This window comes from Electrona antarctica (genome assembly GCF_951216825.1).
Source record: "Electrona antarctica genome assembly, chromosome: 4".
NCBI lineage: Eukaryota > Metazoa > Chordata > Actinopteri > Myctophiformes > Myctophidae > Electrona > Electrona antarctica.
This window is the reverse complement of record NC_136809.1, coordinates 40,998,101-41,017,546: the sequence shown is the minus strand read 5'-3', so window position 1 is coordinate 41,017,546 and position 19,446 is coordinate 40,998,101. Positions and strand designations below refer to the sequence as shown.

Sequence of the window (19,446 nt, the reverse complement as noted above, 5' to 3'; positions counted from 1 at the left end):
TCTGGATAAGAAACAGAGTCTGGAAACCAAAAGAGTATGTGTGCGCTTGCATGTGTGCACGTGTGTAGCCACATGTTTATGGACAGTAAATATATATTTGTGTATCATGTATGAGGACATATATTTGTGTATCATGTATGAGGAACTTTTTCTTCTTAAATAAGTAACTTGACCTGTGCTTTCCCTATGTTCTGCGATCCCTGTCACTGCCAGCCTTCAGGGACAAACCTTTCAAATTAATGCACAGGTTAATGCATACATTAATGCATACATTCAAATGCAACTGTAACCTTAAGAAATAGGACAATAAAACTTAGATGATTATATTGTGGTCACAACTCACTTTCCCTGGAGAGAATGTTGAATTTCCAACAATCCATTGATTTGGATTACCTATCAGAAACTAATACCTAATCTAATCCCCCCAAGTCAGTTGTCATACCATAAATGGATGGTAGCCTATGCAATGGCTAACTTTTAGATTGAACAAACTGTGTATAGCCTACTTTGGAAAATGGTTGGCCGTGATGTCAAGTAAACCGCGAGTCATAGTCGGCGACTCGGTGGGCTAAATATGGCAGTACCGGTATGGTTCTTTAGTCATAGTCGGCGACTCGGTGGGCTAAATATGGCAGTACCGGTATGGTTCTTTAAGTGGCCTGTGTACAGTATCTACACTCATTTGTTGTTTGGTTGAGGCCCGCGCTAGTCAACCTCACAAGAATGCACATAATGTGGCTCATACATCCTGACAGCTGGATATGGGCGTGTGGGTGGTGTGTGTGTGTGTGTGTGTGTGTGTGTGTGTGTGTGTGTGTGTGTGTGTGTGTGTGTGTGTGTGTGTGTGTGTGTGTGTGTGTGTGTGTGCGCGCGCGCGCGCGCGTGCGTGTGTGTGTGTTCGTGCGTGGCTGCGTGCGCGTGTGCGCAGTGAGCAGTGCACCTTGATACAGTGAGCAGAGTGTGTGCTTAATGTGAGTGAGCATGCATTTGTGCATGAATGTGCAATGATGTGTGTGTGAGTGTTTACACACACACATGTGCTTACATATACATCCGTGGTCATATATATAGCACAGTGTGCCATATTTGGCCAAGCCCATACAGATCCTAGTGGGCTGCACTGTACTGTAAAACCATATGCCACACAACCTCTGCAGTCCTCAATTAAACCAGAACACACAGTGTGTCAAACACACACCTCCCCCTGGCCAGCATGTATTTATCTAAACATGGATGCACACTCTGGGCTGGCTCTCCGAAGCACACAGCTGAGCAAGAGAAGACAGACCTCTGAAACAACATCTGGTTTGGTTGTCTGAGTGAGTGAGTGAGTGAGTGAGTATGTTTGCATGATGTCTGTGTTTGTGTGTGCATGCACTGCATGCGTGGCTGTGTGTGCATACATGTGCTTGTGTGTTTGTGTGATGGTTTGCACAACTGAGACCATCGCCACACCAAAATAGCACAGGAAACAGTGTTTGAAGGTCTGAATATGGACATGGATGAAACCGCCTTAACAAAAACAATGCAGGTTGGTGGAGCTGGGTTTACAGCATGTGCCCTGTTTATGCCTGCAGTTACTGCGTGTGTGTGTGTGTGTGTGTGTGTGTGTGTGTGTGTGTGTGTGTGTGTGTGTGTGTGTGTGTGTGTGTGTGTGTGTGTGTGTGTGTGTGTGTGTGTGTGTAATCTACTTAGATGATGAAACTGTGGTTACAAGTACAACTCACTTTCCCTGGAGAGAATGTTGAATTCCCATAATTCAGGTTGTGGGCTATTCGGTTTTGTAGGGTTATAGTAGGCTAATGTGCAGCTCATGGAGACCTATTGTACATTGCATAGATCCTTGTTGAGGGGTGCTAGCCCCTCCTATGCCCATCTTTGGGCGTGTGTACCCCATAGCGATGATTTGATTGGCTGAGCACCTCATAGCGATGATGTTATTGGCTGAGCAATGTATTTATTGAGGATAAAAAGTGAGGATAGAAAATTGAGGACGCCACAAGTGATTAGCCCTTGGGGGCTCAAGAGCTAATACTTGAGGATAAAAAGTGTGGACAGAAAAGTCCTGTAACTTGTAATGTAACTTCAGATCTTTTGGTCAGTTTTAAACAAACAGGAATTCAACAGAAGTTCAACACAACCGTCAACAGGAAGTAGGCCTTTAACAAGAACTACTGCCAGCATTCTATGCATGTTACTCAGACTGAGGGGTTTAGACATTCATCTAAATCACTGTTTCCCAAACAGTGGGTCGGGACCCATTTGTTGGTCACGGATCAATTTCTATGATCTATTCTATTTCTATGTTTTGTTTTTCCTTAGACAAACATTAAAAACGGCATTGACAATGGACAAAGTTTAATGTTTGTTTTGTCTGCGTTTGTTTTGTCCTCAATGTTGTAAGATGATAAGATCGCCCCTCACTTCACATGGGTGTGATTTGTTGACTTCTAAGTAAATGTGTACCATTATAAGAGAGAGGTTTATAGTGGCTGAGTTTTGTCAATCAGTACTGGTGGTAACTTCATAATTTAAAGAAAAGTAGAAGAATGCTTATGCTTTATGATGTGATAGCCTGTGCTCACATTACCAAGTCTGAACATGAGCTACTGTAACAAACTGCCACAGCATTGATGGACAGCTAAACATGTATTCATAAGCACAATTATGAATTATGAATAACCCACAAGTCACAATAACACAGGCTCACATACTGTACATATATGGGCAGTGTATTAGACATCTGCCTGATACAGGTACATCCCTGTCTCTTCTTTCAGTGGGTTTCCTGTAAAGACGTCATCGACATGCTTCAGTAGAATGACATGCGCACAAGTGGAGTGGAGTACAGTACGCCGTCCACCGTGACAGATAAAACCAGATTTGACCTTGGTAATTGTCTGTCATCTACACCTACAGTACATAACGCGGTGCTTCCACGAATCAACATCCAAGCTCTTCCGCCGAAGAGTTGTGTCTCTCTCCATATCCACGTTGTGACCCTGGTTTACCTCCTGTTGAATAATGGTACCTGTCAGAACTACGCCCTAAGGTGGGGCTTCCCTCCAAACGCTGCCCCAATCACTTTCCTGTCCTCCGTGTCCTGGGCCATTTTCACAAGTCCCCCTCTTATCATTATTCAGGACAAATAAGAATAGCCGATATATGAGAAACAATGTGAGGTAGGCTAAAGGGAGGGCAGTGGGAGGAGAAGTGTGGTGCATTGACTCATACAGGACATCCTGTGCACTTCTTTTATGGAACACTGTGAGCTGGGTGATTTCCTTCAAGGGTTCACATGGATGTAGATGCACATGCACGCGTGTGCACGTGAGGGTGTGTAAGCGTGGCAAGCTGTGGGCCCTCTTCTCTGGATACCCGGTGGCCTGGTTCAGGCCGATTTTCGCTGGTTCTTTCCCCCCCGAAGGGACAGGGGGGAGAAGCCCAGCACCTCCAGGGAGCCAGGGGCTGACACCTCGCCAGGCATCCCGCCGACGGGCCACCCTCTCGGGTCTCAGGGCACACAGTGCCATGAGGTGATACATCAGTACTTGGTTCGCATACAAAAACAGAGCACGGTTCAATGAGATATCGCCATCCCCATACACAATGAGCTCAGAGCATAATGTGGAGCCCTCTCCATGCTGAATATAGCTTGTTGGCCCACAAATATCGGGAGCTCAGAGCAAGCTGGAAGGGAGTAAATAGAATGTTCACATTTAATATGCAGATTGAGATGATGAGAGATGATGCAAATGATGATGAGATGATGAGAATCCTCATGATGAGATGAGGAGATTCTTCAAGTTGTGTCCCACTGCATCTATTACCTATTACAACAAGTCAATGTGCTGACCATATGTGGAAGCCATGATGGATGACATGTCACATTGAACATATTAATACTGAGCAGGCTCCAAGAGAGAGCTGGAGCTGTAAAGTGGGAAACATTGGAAGCCAAAATGGAGGTTGAACTGATTACCAAAATATAACTTTAAAAGTGATGCTATGCAGACACATACAGTACACCCTTTTTGCACTGTTAATTTAACTACCAAAACCATATATTTAGCTGACTGGGGTCACCCAGGGGTCTATACTTGGCCCCCTCCTTTCTTTCCCCTAGTCTACACCAAATCTCTTTGCAGCTCACGAGTTGTGAGCTTTCTGATAAATGTTGGGTGAATATTCACCTATTATGACATGCCCAGAATAGAAAAGGCACGCTAGGGTTCATGTGGTTAACACTGAGGCTGTACTGTGTGTGCACTGTGCACCATCATGGCCTCAGCAGTACCCTCCTATCATTAACACTGTGCACCATCATGGCCTCAGCAGCACCCTCCTATCATTAACACTGAGGCTGTACTGTGTGTGCACTGTGCACCATCATGGCCTCAGCAGCACCCTCCTATCATTAACACTGTGCACCATCATGGCCTCAGCAGCACCCTCCTATCATTAACACTGAGGCTGTACTGTGTGTGCACTGTGCACCATCATGGCCTCAGCAGCACCCTCCTATCATTAACACTGAGGCTGTACTGTGTGTGCACTGTGCACCATCATGGCCTCAGCAGCACCCTCCTATCATTAACACTGAGGCTGTACTGTGTGTGCACTGTGCACCATCATGGCCTCAGCAGCACCCTCCTATCATTAACACTGTGCACCATCATGGCCTCAGCAGCACCCTCCTATCATTAACACTGTGCACCATCATGGCCTTAGCAGCACCCTCCTATCATTAACACTGTGCACCATCATGGCCTCAGCAGCACCCTCCTATCATTAACACTGTGCACCATCATGGCCTCAGCAGCACCTTCCTATCATTAACACTGAGGCTGTACTGTGTGTGCACTGTGCACCATCATGGCCTCAGCAGCACCCTCCTATCATTAACACTGTGCACCATCATGGCCTCTGCAGCACCATCCTATCATTAACACTGAGGCTGTACTGTGTGTGCACTGTGCACCATCATGGCCTCAGCAGCACCCTCCTATCATTAACACTGAGGCTGTACTGTGTGTGCACTGTGCACCATCATGGCCTCAGCAGCACCCTCCTATCATTAACAAAGCAAAGTCCATTGGGATGTGTAGCAATGGTTGCCAAGACAACCGGTCCAAACTAAGCTAAGGACAGCAGCAGGGTGTAGACCAGAAAGTAGTTGTGAGACCCGGACTTCCTCAAACAAGGAGGGGGGTACGGGGTTGTGTGTGTGTGTGTGTGTGTGGGGGGGGGGGGGGGGGGGGGGGGGTCTGACGTATGACATCAGGGTTCTCTTAATGGAAAAAGAAGGCTCCGCTCTCTCTTCACCCCCACCAAAGTCAGACTTTGCTAAATTCCTCCACCTCCCATAAGAAATTCCCCTGTCTGCTAAATATGAATCATCCACATGGAAATTTTCACAGAACCCAGTGAAATGGTGGGTACACGGAAACAAACCCACACTGCAACACTGCCATCAAGTGGTACAAAAGATAACTACACCGCACATCTGTAGGCAGTGTGTGGCTCACTCTGAGCTTATTAACCCCCCTATAGTCTGAAATAAAAAGGCTAATTAAAGGCTTGATGTCTGGTCCTAATCTGTGTAACGCACCAGGATACAGTCTTATCATGTCAATCCAGATTCAACACATACAGGCAAGAGCAGAAGCTTCATTTGATCGGCTCTAATTAACCTAAAGTATTAAATCCAATTAACTGTGAGCATGACGTCTGTTGATAGGTGTTCATTTTTTATTTAAAATCTTTGGGATTTTTAGTTGTGACACAGAAATTGGTCTGTGACCCACAAATGGGTCCACTGCCGACCCACTGGAAACAGTGGTGTGGAATGAAGTTTAAAATATCTCCTATGAGACAGAAACGCACGCACGCACGCACGCACGCACGCACGCACGCACGCACGCACGCACGCACGCACGCACGCACGCACATACAGAGGCGCGCGCACATACAAGTGACAGCACATGCAGTTAGACAGAACGTGGCGTATGGTAAACATTCCTCTGCCCATGGAGACCAAATCCTATAAGCTGGTGTATGAGCTCAGCGCTCACTCTCATACCCCCTCAAAAAAAGAACTTCTCTGTCAATCATTGTTAATCTGAATAAACCAAAGTATTTGGTCCAGTTGTATAAGGATGGAATGAAGAAATGTATTCATTCCAAATTAAGGCTAACAGCCAAGGATCTGGGTCAATCGTGACTCAGTCTGTAAATCCGAGGCTAGAGTTTAAATAGCTATACAGCTACTTGACAGTGTACTTACTGTGTTTCCTCATTCGGGGCACTCACATCTGACACATTTTCACATGACGTTTACTCATTGTTCCACAGCATATGAGATTCAGGATGAGAGAGAGAGAGAGAGAGAGAGAGAGAGAGAGAGAGAGAGAGAGAGAGAGAGAGAGAGAAATAATGGATGCAGTGAAAATCCTAATTGGGTTTAGCAAGGGCTGTCCATGAACTCCAAAAAAACATCCAAAAAGAGTAGTTGTTGATTTTGGGGGGCAAAATATAGTGAGGGAATCAGAGATATACAGTACAGTACAGTACAGTACAGTACAGTACAGTACAGTACAGTACAGTACAGTACAGTACAGTACAGTACAGTACAGTACAGTACAGTACAGTACAGTACAGTACAGTACAGTACAGACTGATGTGCAGAATCAGCAGTCCAGAAACAGGGAGACATGACAGATAGAAAGAAAGAAGAGAGAGAGAGACAGACAGACATCGAGACAGACGGGGTGCCCCCAACTCAACTGACCGAGTAAAACAAACAGAACCTAGGATGACTTCAGACTGCTGCTGCTGTTGTTAGAGCCGGTGGCAAGAACTTACTTCCTCTCCTCTCACAATGTCACAAAGCAAAGAAAACGTCCTTCCAGTGAAAAAGTTTCTTTCCTTCTTATTTGTTAAAGTATAAGAGCATAAGGAAACAATGAACAGAACAGAACTTACCGGCTATTCTGTCTCGCTCCATAACTTGATCACTGCCTCAAATAGCCACATGTAACCTCTCTTTTTCTCCACTCAGCTTCTCTCCCTCCCTTTTTTCTGGAGACTTCCCCTTTCGCCTGACGTCCCCCCTCTTTCAACCCTCCCTCTCTCCTCCCTCCTTTTCCTCTCTCGCTTGTCTGCTGCGTCTCTCCCCGATTGCTTCTGCCTTCATCTCTCAACTCTGAATGTCTTCATTCTGTGAGCAAAACAGCAAAACACGGGAAGGATGTCTAAGTCCACGGCCATGTGCCACTGCTGATGCTATACTTTAGAGTTCCTCTTTCACACACACACACACACACACACACACGCACACACGCACACACACACACACACACACACACTGGATTGTGTCTTTGAAATGGAGCAAGTTTGTTGGACCCATGTGAGCAGAGGTCCTCGGCTCAAAATAAACACAGTTCACTTACTAGAACTCACCAGGAACTCAAGCACTCCTCCAGAATCCTAGAAAACGTTATCCCTAAACTAAACCCCATTCATTAAAACACAATTACTACATTTGATTATATAGGTCAATATTGTAATCACACCGTTCAAAGCTAGAAAAAAGAAGAAATCTACCAAAAGAAAACGTTACGTCACAAAACCACATGTTGACCATTTTGATGATTCAACTCGTTGTTGCTTAAAACGTAATATTTCATTTGGATTTAAATAAGCCTACTGTACATTCTGTATTTCCATTGACACTTTCAGCCCTTACACTATAACACTACATCACATTCAGAAATAAACAATTGCTCTCTGAAAGACATCAATCAATTGCATCAATTTTACTAGATAACTTAAAAAGAAATCAGCAAGAAGTTCAGAAGTCAAAATTTAGAAAAGGTTTCTGAAGATTTGTTTTATTATGGAAACGTTCTGAAATGTTTCATGATGCATATTCAATGTATGCTTCATTAAACTGTTGACATTTGGATATGCTTTTTCATATTAGTGAAACAAACATTTGGATCATTTCTGGTTCATATCTCATATCTATGGTTAAAAACAATGTCATTTTGCATAGTTGTGGTCATTTCCACGGTCTGAAGCTTATTATAATTATCATTATGAAAAGACAAAAAGAAAAAGAAAAACACATTGGGACTGAAACAAATGAGTCACAGTAAATCAAAAATATTTTGGTCATATTATATGAAACTAAAACGTAATTTGAATAGTAGTGGTTATTTTCAGTCTGAAGCTGAGTTCATGTTGTACAAAAGTATTGAGTATGTGCTTTATAAAACTGTATTTTATGAACATTTTTCATGATGAACTTTTATGAGGTTTGTTCTTAGTACAATGAAACAAAAGAAAGAGCTCGGGCGCCATCCTAAACTGCTGAGAGTCACAGCTAATCAAACATTTTGGCACATTTTTGGTCACATCTTTAGAAAACTAAGACAAAAGTAAAAAGTAATTTTGAACAGAAATAGTAGTTATTTCCTTTGTCCTCTGCAGCACATGGACCAACTCTACTGTATGTGTTAAGAATTGTGCCCTTTCCTGGAAAGACTGAGCCCTGGGCTTGAGTTATACTTTGCCGTACAACAGAGTATAAATTCAACACAAGTTTCATTCAATAATACTAGAGTGGTGCCCGTTGGGCACTGGCCTACTTGGAATGATGCAAGTTGGAAATGCATGCCCCACCCAGTTATTATGTCTGTGTCCCTTTTATGCCCATATATGGAGTTCTTTATCAGGCATGCCCAAATGTGGAGTCTATGCAGATGTCAGAACATCATTGTGATGTCAGAACAGGCCAGGTCCACATATGGAGATCTAGGGGTGTGTGATCAATTGGCTAATGTTGGCCCTGTCCAGAGCCTGGGCAGGGGCCCTGTCCAGAGCCTGGGCAGGGGTCCTGTCCAGAGCCTCTAGAGCGGTGCCCATTTGTGTTGGTTCTGGACAACGGTGCACTCCCTGTGGTGATGTGGAATGCATGTGTCAAATTTGAAGTCGGTGAGACTTGGTGCACTATGGAAGATAGATACCTGCTACATTACGTCCACTCCTGTACTGGCTGTAAACCGCAAGAAGAAATGTTGCAATGTGTTGTGAGATGTACTGTATGTCCACTATTTTCGCCGAATGTTTGCCTATTTTCGCTGAATGTTCGATTAGGAAATGCCCGTGCAGAATTGTGACAGTAGGAGTCTGATATTGTCCTGTCGAGTCCTCTTGACACAATCAGAGTGTGACCCTGACTGTGACACTGAGCTGCTCTTCTGTCCCCTGAGGGAGAAAGAGAGAGAGATGTCTCCCGGCATGGGCTGCAAGTCCTCTGCCTGTCAGACCCATTCCATAGTGATGTTCCCCAAAAGCACCAAAAAGAGAAAGCGGCGCCGACGTGAGACTCCCAGCCGCTGTGGTCATAACTTGGACCTGAAGGAGGGGAGTCTCGCTCCACCGCCTGGAGAAGACAGGTCCAACAACAAGCTTGACCACCAGAGTCTCTCCTCCTCCAACTCCATCTCTCTAAAGTCTAAACACTTAAACCCTATACTTACTTGATCCGGATTTCCAAGGGAACTATACTAGGCCTCCTCACGTTTTCGCTCAACACAAAATGAGATGATCATCTACAATCTCACGACACATCACGGTGCGTTGTGAGCTTGTAGAAAGGCTGAAATAGGGTTGCTAGGGTTCAGGTGGCTATAGGCAAAGAGGGAGGAAGAGGAGGACGGGAGAGGAGGAAGGCTGCCCTGAGGCCAAGAGAAGCAGAGCTCACCGTGGCTGGCCCTTATAGTAAGCACTAAGGTCATTTCAATCAAATACAACTATGAACTTCCATGGGGCCTTTTTCAAATGGAACATAGAAATAATTAGGACTATATACTACTGAATATCTATATCTACAGTATATATCAAGACAGACAGACAGAACATGCAATTTCAAAAATCACACCATTGTGACGTGTGGGGCGGTATATATATGTATAACATATATATATATATATATATATATAAAGGAGTGGCTTCATATATATTTCTGATGTCATATTGATGACATTCATCTTGTCCAAATATGGAGGGATGGCGGGATTGTGGATATGAGGTTATGAATTCACAAAATATGAAAGATATTCATCGAAATTCACAATATGCAAAAACTATTCAGAGATTCATGGCCTATTGGCCATGATTTCATATATCTATATCTCAACAAAGACAAAGTTCTGTGCACACACACACACACACACACACACACACACACACACACACACACACACATCTTGATGCCCCTTTACTGCGATTTCACACTGTGTAAGTTGCTTGTTTGATATTAGAGTGTCTGGTAAATGTCTAAATTGTAAATTGAGGAACTTCTAAACAGACAAACGCAAACACACCATGGGTTGAAAAAGGGATAGGACCATTTCCCCTTCCTCTTTCTCTGGAGGAACATCTTACAGAATATTCTATGATTTACACACGCACGCACGCACGCACGCACGCACGCACGCACGCACGCACGCACGCACGCACGCACGCACGCACGGAGCTCAGGCTCTAATAGTTTTACTTTCACATGGCTTTGGGGGGCGGGCCCTTCGTTGCTTTCAGTTTTGTAATTGTGCAATACGAACGTCATGCCATATTTAGCTATTTAAAGTATACAGTACACATTCTTCTCATTTGATCACACACTGCAGCATGTATGACTACAGGTACATAATATATTGTACATATAATTATTTACAATCATGACTAAAACAATTGTTATGGTTCTGTTTTTCAGTGCTGGACAATGGTGGAAAGTAACTAAGTACATTTACTTAATTACTGTACTTAATTACAATTTCCTGTACTTTTACTTCTACTCCACTACCTGTCTGAGGAAAATATGCCTTTTACTCCACAACAAATTACATGAAGATTTACTAGTTCATTTTTAGATTTTTATTATTGTTACAAAACAAACTAACTAGTTCAGCCCTATGTATTTGGAATATTTGAAAATAGCTCACAATGCATCGCGATGTGACACATTGTGAGCTTGTAGATCGGCTATTTTCAAAAAGATTTATTTTAATACATTTTGCACATTTTATACATTCTGCACTACATTCTGCACAGAAGAGAGTGTTGAAGTGTTAAAGTATGAGCTGCCTGGCCGAGCGGTCCAGGCACCTAGGCTGCCAGACAGCGTGTCGTGGGTTTGAGTCTCGATCCCGACGACCTTTGCTGCGTGTCTTCCCTCCGTCTCTCTCCCCCTTTCCTGTCAAACTACTGTTAATCTATCAATAAAGGCAAAAAGCCCCCAAAGAATCTTTTAAAAAAAACCTAAAAAAAAAGTATGAGCTGCCTGATACATGATCAGCTCTGCAAGCTAAAAGTATGAGCTGCCTGATACATGATCAGCTCTGCAAGCTCATAGAACATGTGAGTACTTTTTCCACCACTGGTGCTGGATGCAGTTATATGCAAAGCATTGTGTCATTTAATAACGTGGCTATAAAAAGAGGCCTTTTGAAGCCTCCAGCTAGTTCTGGCTCTTGCAGACATATGAGGCAGTGCTAATCACAGGGTCAACACAAACAAGAAACACACATATATGCACAGTACACTGACTCATTCCCCCTCATTTGCGCGCACGCACACACACACACCCACACACACACAGATGCACGCACACACACACACACACACACACACACACACACACACACACACACACACACACACACACACACACACGCACACGCACAAATTTGGAAGGCTGTGTGAATGTCACACAGCCTTCCAAACGTACGTGCGCGCACACGCACGCACGCACGCACGCACACACACACACACACACATACACACACACGCACACATACATTCACACAGCCTTCCAAACGTACGTGTGTGCGTACTCGCTCGCACACACACACACACACACACACACACACACACACACACACACACACACACACACACACACACACACACACACACACACACGTAAACACACACATACACACACGTAAACACACAAATACACACACAACACACACCCACACTCTAGTTTGTCTTGACTTTGCTCACATAAAACGCACATACTGTATAGTGTAGTAGGTACACTGTGAGTAAACACACCAAAATACACTCATTGCCCACTAGCATATGATGGTATAATAAATGATGTGTACACGCACGCACGCACGCACGCACGCACGCACGCGTGCCTGTCCTCTGCATATTTTAATTAAAGGACGTTTTGGGAATGTGGCCAAAGGGCAGAGAGCTGCCCCCAGGATCTCACTGTACAAAGAGAACACACACACACACACACACACACACACACACACACACACACACACACACACACACACACACACACACACACACACACACACACACACACACACACACACACACACACACACACACACACACACACACACATTATAGAGGCTAACACAAACACTGACATTTTGGAAATCATGACATACTTTGATTTTACAAAGAACACTGAGCAGTAACCTACTGTACACTGCATATGCATAACATTAACTATATTATTGTGTGTGTGTGTGTGTGTGTGTGTGTGTGTGTGTGTGTGTGTGTGTGTGTGTGTGTGTGTGTGTGTGCACGCGTGCGTGCGTGCGTGCGTGTGTGTGCGCGCACACACATGCATGCTGTATATAGCTGCAGCCAGTGTCACCGGCTTTTGACGCAATAAAACAGGTAAGGCTGACAGGCAACAACAGGCTGGCAGCAACACCACTCTTTTCATTTAACATTCCCTGTCAGAGTTCAATCAACACTCAGCATGTTACAGTGACTGTGTATCAGGGCAGTGGGTGATAAGACTTCAAGTCAATATCATGATTATTTCAAACACTGTACTGTATTGTAAGTAGGGGGTTAAGGAACAGGGGAACATACACAAGACTCCTCATGTCCAGAACCTTTCATGGAGGGACCATCCCACTAAAGCTCATATGGAGGCATCCCTCCCATCTCAGTTGTTTCGTATATTCTTATGTGGAGACTACCCTGCTCATCAAGAGGAACAAGACCTGGGGCACGGTGGCACAGTTGGTAGTGTTGTCGCCTCACAGCTAGAAGGTCCTGAGTTCGATTCCCGCTCGGGACGCTGTGGGTGCTGGCGGCGTGTTTCCTCCTCCGCGTCATCAGTGTCCATACCCGAGGCGGGGTTGGCGAAAAGGCCTTTCTGTGTGGAGTTTGCATGTTCTCCCCATGTCCCCTACGGTAGGTACCCTCACAAAAAACATGCAGTAATCCTGGTCTCTAAACTGCCTCCCCCTGGCCAGCCGGGGCACCTGATGGAGGGGAAAGGAACTGGTTGGAATAACGTGTTCCTTCCACGTGCTGCGTCCAACCAGGGAAACTCCCCCCTGTCAGGTGTAAAGGAGGAAGGAGCAACTTGAGACACTCAGGCGTGAAGGAAGCATGAGTTCAAGTCCGTTGCTCTCCCCATGTCCCCCATATATGGGGACTAGGTTGGCGGAGGGTGTGTAGAGCCCAGGATCACATTAGATAATTGACACAGGGGTGAAAAATGGGTTACAAAATCGTGGGATAAAACAATTAAAAATAAAAATAAATAAAGAGGAACTCACATTTCCCGATATTCTGAGTAGGGACACAGGATTGACTGTGAATGAACTTGGTGTGGCAATGAGCAACAGAGACCAGTGGAAGCAGCTTGTGTCGCAGATCTCGAGGGCACTCGAAAGATGATGATGATTATTATGATGATGATGACAGAGTTAAGTGGTTAACCTGACTAATCAATTGAGTTGATTATAAAAATTATATAATTATAATTGTTGTTAGAAAAAACAATAAATAGAAAAGAATACAAATTTTTTTTTTTTAAAACCTTGCTTCTCAATTATTTGGTTATAAGTCGGTTATTGGTACTAAACTAGAGCGGTGCCCGTTTGGCATTGGCCTACTTGGAACGATGCAAGTTGGAAATGCATGCCCCACCCAGTTATTATGTCTGTGTCTCTTTTATGCCCATCTATGGAGTTCTTTGTCAGGCACGCCCAAATATGGAGTCTATGCAGATGTCAGAACATCATTGTGATGACAGAACAGGCCAGCTCCATATATTATGGAGATATAGGGGTGATCAGGTCCAGAGCCCGGCTGCTGGTTTTGTGTTGGTTCTGGACAACCAGCTATCCAACGGACTCGAAACCGGGCACTGCACTCCCTGTGGGGGTGTGGAACACGTGTGTCGAATTTGAAGTCGTTGGGGCGAACGGTTTTCGAGTTACGTGGATTACAGACGTATGTACATACACACACACACACGCTACAGACTTGTATTTATAGATAGATTGCAGTTTTTATATATATCCGGTTAATCGCCCAGCCTTTCCAGTCCCTTGTGAAAAGTTTGTGATTTACACAAGCCTGGTTAAAAAGACTGTAACTCAGAGAATCATAATGTAGAGCAGGGGTCTACAACAACTACAACAACAACAACACTACACAACAACACTACACAACGACAACAAGTCTATAAAATCTATGAAAAGGTTTAATCGGCAAGACAATTTTATACAATATAGTTGTTTCATCTCTCTCTCAGCTAAGGGGTCCTTGGTCTGAAAAACGTTGAAGACCCAGATGGAGTGTGTTCACACAGAGACCCTCCCTCACTCATACCTTTCACCACCTCCCCTCTCCATCATCACAACCCTCCTGGCTGGGATAGACCTGTCCTCCCACTACACTACATGCACACATGTATGCTCTAGTGTGTGTGCACGCAAGCATGGGCATTGGCAAACATACGTCTGCACACATAATTAAGGCTTCCATTTGCTAGGGGGGAATGGAGGAGGGGGATGCATGCCTCTGCTGTTGATATCCCCCCTTTGGTCAGTTATTTATATCGCCGGTGGGGTGGGAATATGTTTGGTACCTGAGCTGCTCCCACGTTATGTCCAGCAAAAAACAAACTAAAAACTAATGGTGACCAAGCCTTTCAGGCCTGCTGTAGCTCCTACACTTTGGAATGCTCTTCCACAGAGCTCTGTGGACATTTTACAAGAACAACCTTAAAACACTACAATTTGAACAGACGAATACGTGGTTTTATTTCCCATGCTTGTGTTGTTGTCCTGCTAGGGTTAATTGTACAGCCTTTTTCTGCTTTCATATGGGTATGTCTCGCTCTCCTTGGCCTCCACATCCTGTGGCCTCCCCGTACAGGTCAGCACCACCACCACCACATTCCTGGCTCACCTGTCTCGAGTTCCCAATCTGCTCACCTGCCTTCCATCACCAATCACCTCCAGAGTCTACAAGAGTCTGGCCCGCTTCCTACTCGGTGCCAGATCTTAAAGATGGAGTGCCGTGATTCCCCCCCTAAAACACCAGTAAGACGCAAGGGCCCTCCCCCCTCGATTATATTTTATGTGGCTATACATGCTCCAGTGCATTAAGTACACCTGGTTTTCACCTCCCAGCACCACCCACCTGAACTTATGCCTTGCCCATAGCTGTTGTTGTATGATAATGGGGAGAGGTTGGGGAGGGGATGATTTCATGATGTCATAGATATGGTGTATTTCGATTGGTCCTTTTGACAGATTTCAGGAAGAAACTAAAAATACACATAAGACATACTGTATTTGGATATTATAACCACACCTGGGGGTCTATTAGAGTAATGTTAACACCATAGCCACAAACAGAAAAAGTACAAAAATTAAGGCACTCAATCTTTAACCATTCCACTCATATGGTGAATTAGCCTATTAGCTTACCTGACTAGTTACCCAGTTCAGTCGAGCTCTTAGCCTGTTCACTTTACGCAGTGGCAGTGCACACCTTTCTTGTGAATTCATCTCTGTCTCTGCCTCTGCCTCTCCTCTCCTCTCCTCTCCTCTCCTCTCCTCTCCTCTCCTCTCCTCTCCTCTCCTCTCCTCTCCTCTCCTCTCCTCTCCTCTCCTCTCCTCTCCTCTCCTCTCCAGTTCCGGGAGAGTTGAATTGGAGCAGCCACATAAAACGCACATACTGTATAGTGTAGTAGGTACACTGTGAGTAAACACACCAAAATACACTCATTGCCCACTAGCATAAGATGGTATAATAAATGATGTGTACACGCACGCACGCACGCACGCACGCACGCACGCACGCACGCACGCACGCACGCACGCAAGCACGCATGTACGCACACAGCCCTCTTCTCCCCACCTTGTGGATTAACGTACTGTTAATAAACTCACTGGGTGGGCTTTAAACCTTTATTTGCCTCCTCATTGCTGTGCGCTTGGGTCACACACACACACACACACACACACACACACACACACACACACACACACACACACACACACACACACACACACACACACACACACACACACACACACACACACACACACACACACACACACACACACACACACACACACACACACACACACACACACACACACACACACACACACTCTCTTCCTACAATTACCGGCCCGGGCGGCTGGCGTAACCGTCTGGGCACCTCGGCTGGTAATCCAGTCTGGCCCGATCCAGACGGCCTTTACTGCATGTCACCCCCCCATCTCTCTCCTGTCACTCTGTCCCGCTATTTTAAAAAAAAGGCGAAAGCCACAAAAAACAAAATCCTACAATTCCTACAACCTTGTATTGTGTTTAATCTCACTGCATGCAACGCTGGGAGAGCTCTCCGTGAAAAGTGCTATATAAATAAAATGTACTTTACTTATCTGCTTCTGGTCAGACTGAATTAAATACAAACATTTCCTTTTGGGAAATGTGCATTGATATTTGGTCAACATTTATTATTTTTTAACTTTAAGAAGGATTAGCATGAAAATGGGCTCAGCAGATTCCATGGCAATCCAGCCAGTAGTTTTCGAGATATCTTTTTAGGGACTAATATGTTGGAACGGCCGACCAACATGCCATCCTTAGTGCCCTAAAAATAGGGGTCCATTTTACACTCTCAGAGTTAAATGAACACATAGAATGTTGCTGGGCACATTCAGTAAACACACACAGAAACGCAGAATGCCTCTGCTCACTTCATTAACCCCGTGACGCACACTCATATGTAGAACATGTATCTGTATTTGTGCTCGCCAGCACAGATGGGCATTATGCACAGACAGACACGTGCGCATGTTCACCCGTGCGAAGCAAACACAGACACACACACACACACAGAAGTCACGACCTATAAAGCATGTATTATACGTCACATTACACGTTAACTACTGTATAGCAGCCGCCAGCCGGGCACGTTAATGTTAATATGTCCTTAATGTTAGCTGTCACTTCAGGACACATCCTATGGCCAAACGATGTGACTCTGACATGTTGGATTTGGCTGCACGATGCTCAAAGCAAAACTCCTGTAGCGAAAGTGTGCTTGTGCACATGGGAAAATGGACCCTTTTGGGTCCAATTTGTACACTCTCTGCATGAGATGAATGAACTCTCAGGGCTTTACTGTGTGCACCAGCATGCCAGCCAACAGCGAGGGAGTGCCTGCAGGGGCAGCGATGCACAATGAAGGAGAAAGAACAGTGAAGGGAAGATGAGAGGAGATAAAAGGAGAGGGGAGGAGGGGTCAAGTAGGCAAGGTAGAGAAAGAGGGTAAATGGAGGCGAAGAAGAAAGGGGATAAGAGGAGGGAGGAGAGAAAAGAGTAAAGGAATAGATGAGAGGGGATAGAGGATCTTTCTACACTGGGATGATGGGGCCTCCGGGCAGTGTGTGATGATGAAGGATGAAGGACTACGCACATGGACTGTCACTAAAAAAAGAAACATGAACTGAACTGTGCACACGCACACACGCACTCACGCGCGCACGCACGCACGCACGCACGCACGCACGCACGCACACACTAAACTCACTTGAGTCCTCCAAAGCTCTCCAAAGATAACAGCAGTGGTCCTCTCCACACACAGGAGGAGGAGAAGAGAGACAGAGAGAAAGAAAACGAAATACTGTGTGATGTGGTGTGCGGCCGCCAGCCATATTCTGATGACCTCATCAGAGCACTTAGCTTCTCCCCACAAACGGGCGCGCTGCCGCACACACACACACACACACACACACACACACACACACCGGTGCACACGCGCACGAGCGCACACACACGGCCTGTCCATCTTATTTGTCTCCCCTGCAGCTGTTCCAGCCTGCACTGTGCTGCACACATTGGACCTGAGGCATTGTACAGAATGTCACATCACTCATCTAGAGAAACATGCATCTTTAGAACCGGCCTGTTCACATGGAAACTATTAGTTAACATGATGAGATATATTTTCGAACTTAAGCAGCTCAGCACTCATAATGCCTTCATAGAGACATATACTGCAAATTATGCATTCCAGTGATATTTACGACTGTAGAGCTGTGTATATCCATTTATCCGTCGAAAGGAAAAACAGCAAAAATTGTGAATTATCTATCATCATGTAATATAAATGCATTTGAACTTTTTTGTGTGCCTTGGCTATATTGAAGAAGACACTTATTCCACTTCCACTGTTACAGTTGAGTCACGTGTGCAGAGAACAAGATGGCACCATGCAGTATCACGAGTATCACAAGTCGACACATTCTGAACTTTAATACACATAGAGAAATATATACTGTATTGGACAGTGGACACATGCCATGACCAGAAGACATGGATGAGAACAGAATGAGCTGGAACAGAACATGCATCTCGTATTGTTGTGCACAGACGTCAGTCTCTGATGAAGTAGTTGATGGTCATCGTATCACGGATATCAATATGCTTACGTAGAATTATGGGAAGCCGTTTAGGCCATAAATGCATAGTCAACTCGCACATACATGTATACTTCTCTTGCACATACATATATATTGGTACTTCACTTGCACATACATGCATATCTCACATACACATACATGCATACTTCACTTGCACATACATACATTTAGGCACTTCACTTGCACATACATATATATTTCATTTACACATACATACATACTTCATTCGCACATATATAAATACTTCACTTGCACATACATACATACTTCATTCGCACATACATACATACTTCATTCACACATATATAAATACTTCATTCGCACATACATACATACTTCATTCACACATATATAAATACTTCACTTGTACATACATACATACATACATACTTCACTTGTACATACATACATACTTCATTCGCACATACATACATACTTCACTTGTACATACATACATACTTCATTCTCACATATATAAATACTTCACATGTACATACATGCATACTTCATTCACACATAAATACTTCACTTGCACATACATAGGACTGCATGTATACGTGTGCGTGCGTGCGTGCATGCGTGTGTGTGCGTGCGTGTGTGTCTGTGTGTGTGTGTGTGAGAGTATGAATGTATATGCACAACAGTATTTTTATAA

The 19,446-nt window shown here is 44.6% G+C and overlaps 1 protein-coding gene across 2 annotated transcripts in view; it reads right to left on the bottom strand.

The window, feature by feature from the left end:
• septin9b (septin 9b) overlaps positions 1-19,446 on the bottom strand; it is a gene marked incomplete at its 5' end in the record, with an annotated part of 119,678 nt that overhangs the window by 79,835 nt on the left and 20,397 nt on the right. Inside the window, one exon of one of the 2 annotated variants that reach the window (XM_079498125.1) lies at positions 6,985-7,111. The exons of the other annotated variant lie outside the window; for it this stretch is intronic. Coding sequence (XP_079354251.1) covers positions 6,985-7,006 — 22 coding nt within the window. Of the gene's footprint in view, positions 1-6,984; positions 7,112-19,446 lie in introns of those variants that run through there. 2 annotated transcript variants of the gene reach the window in all.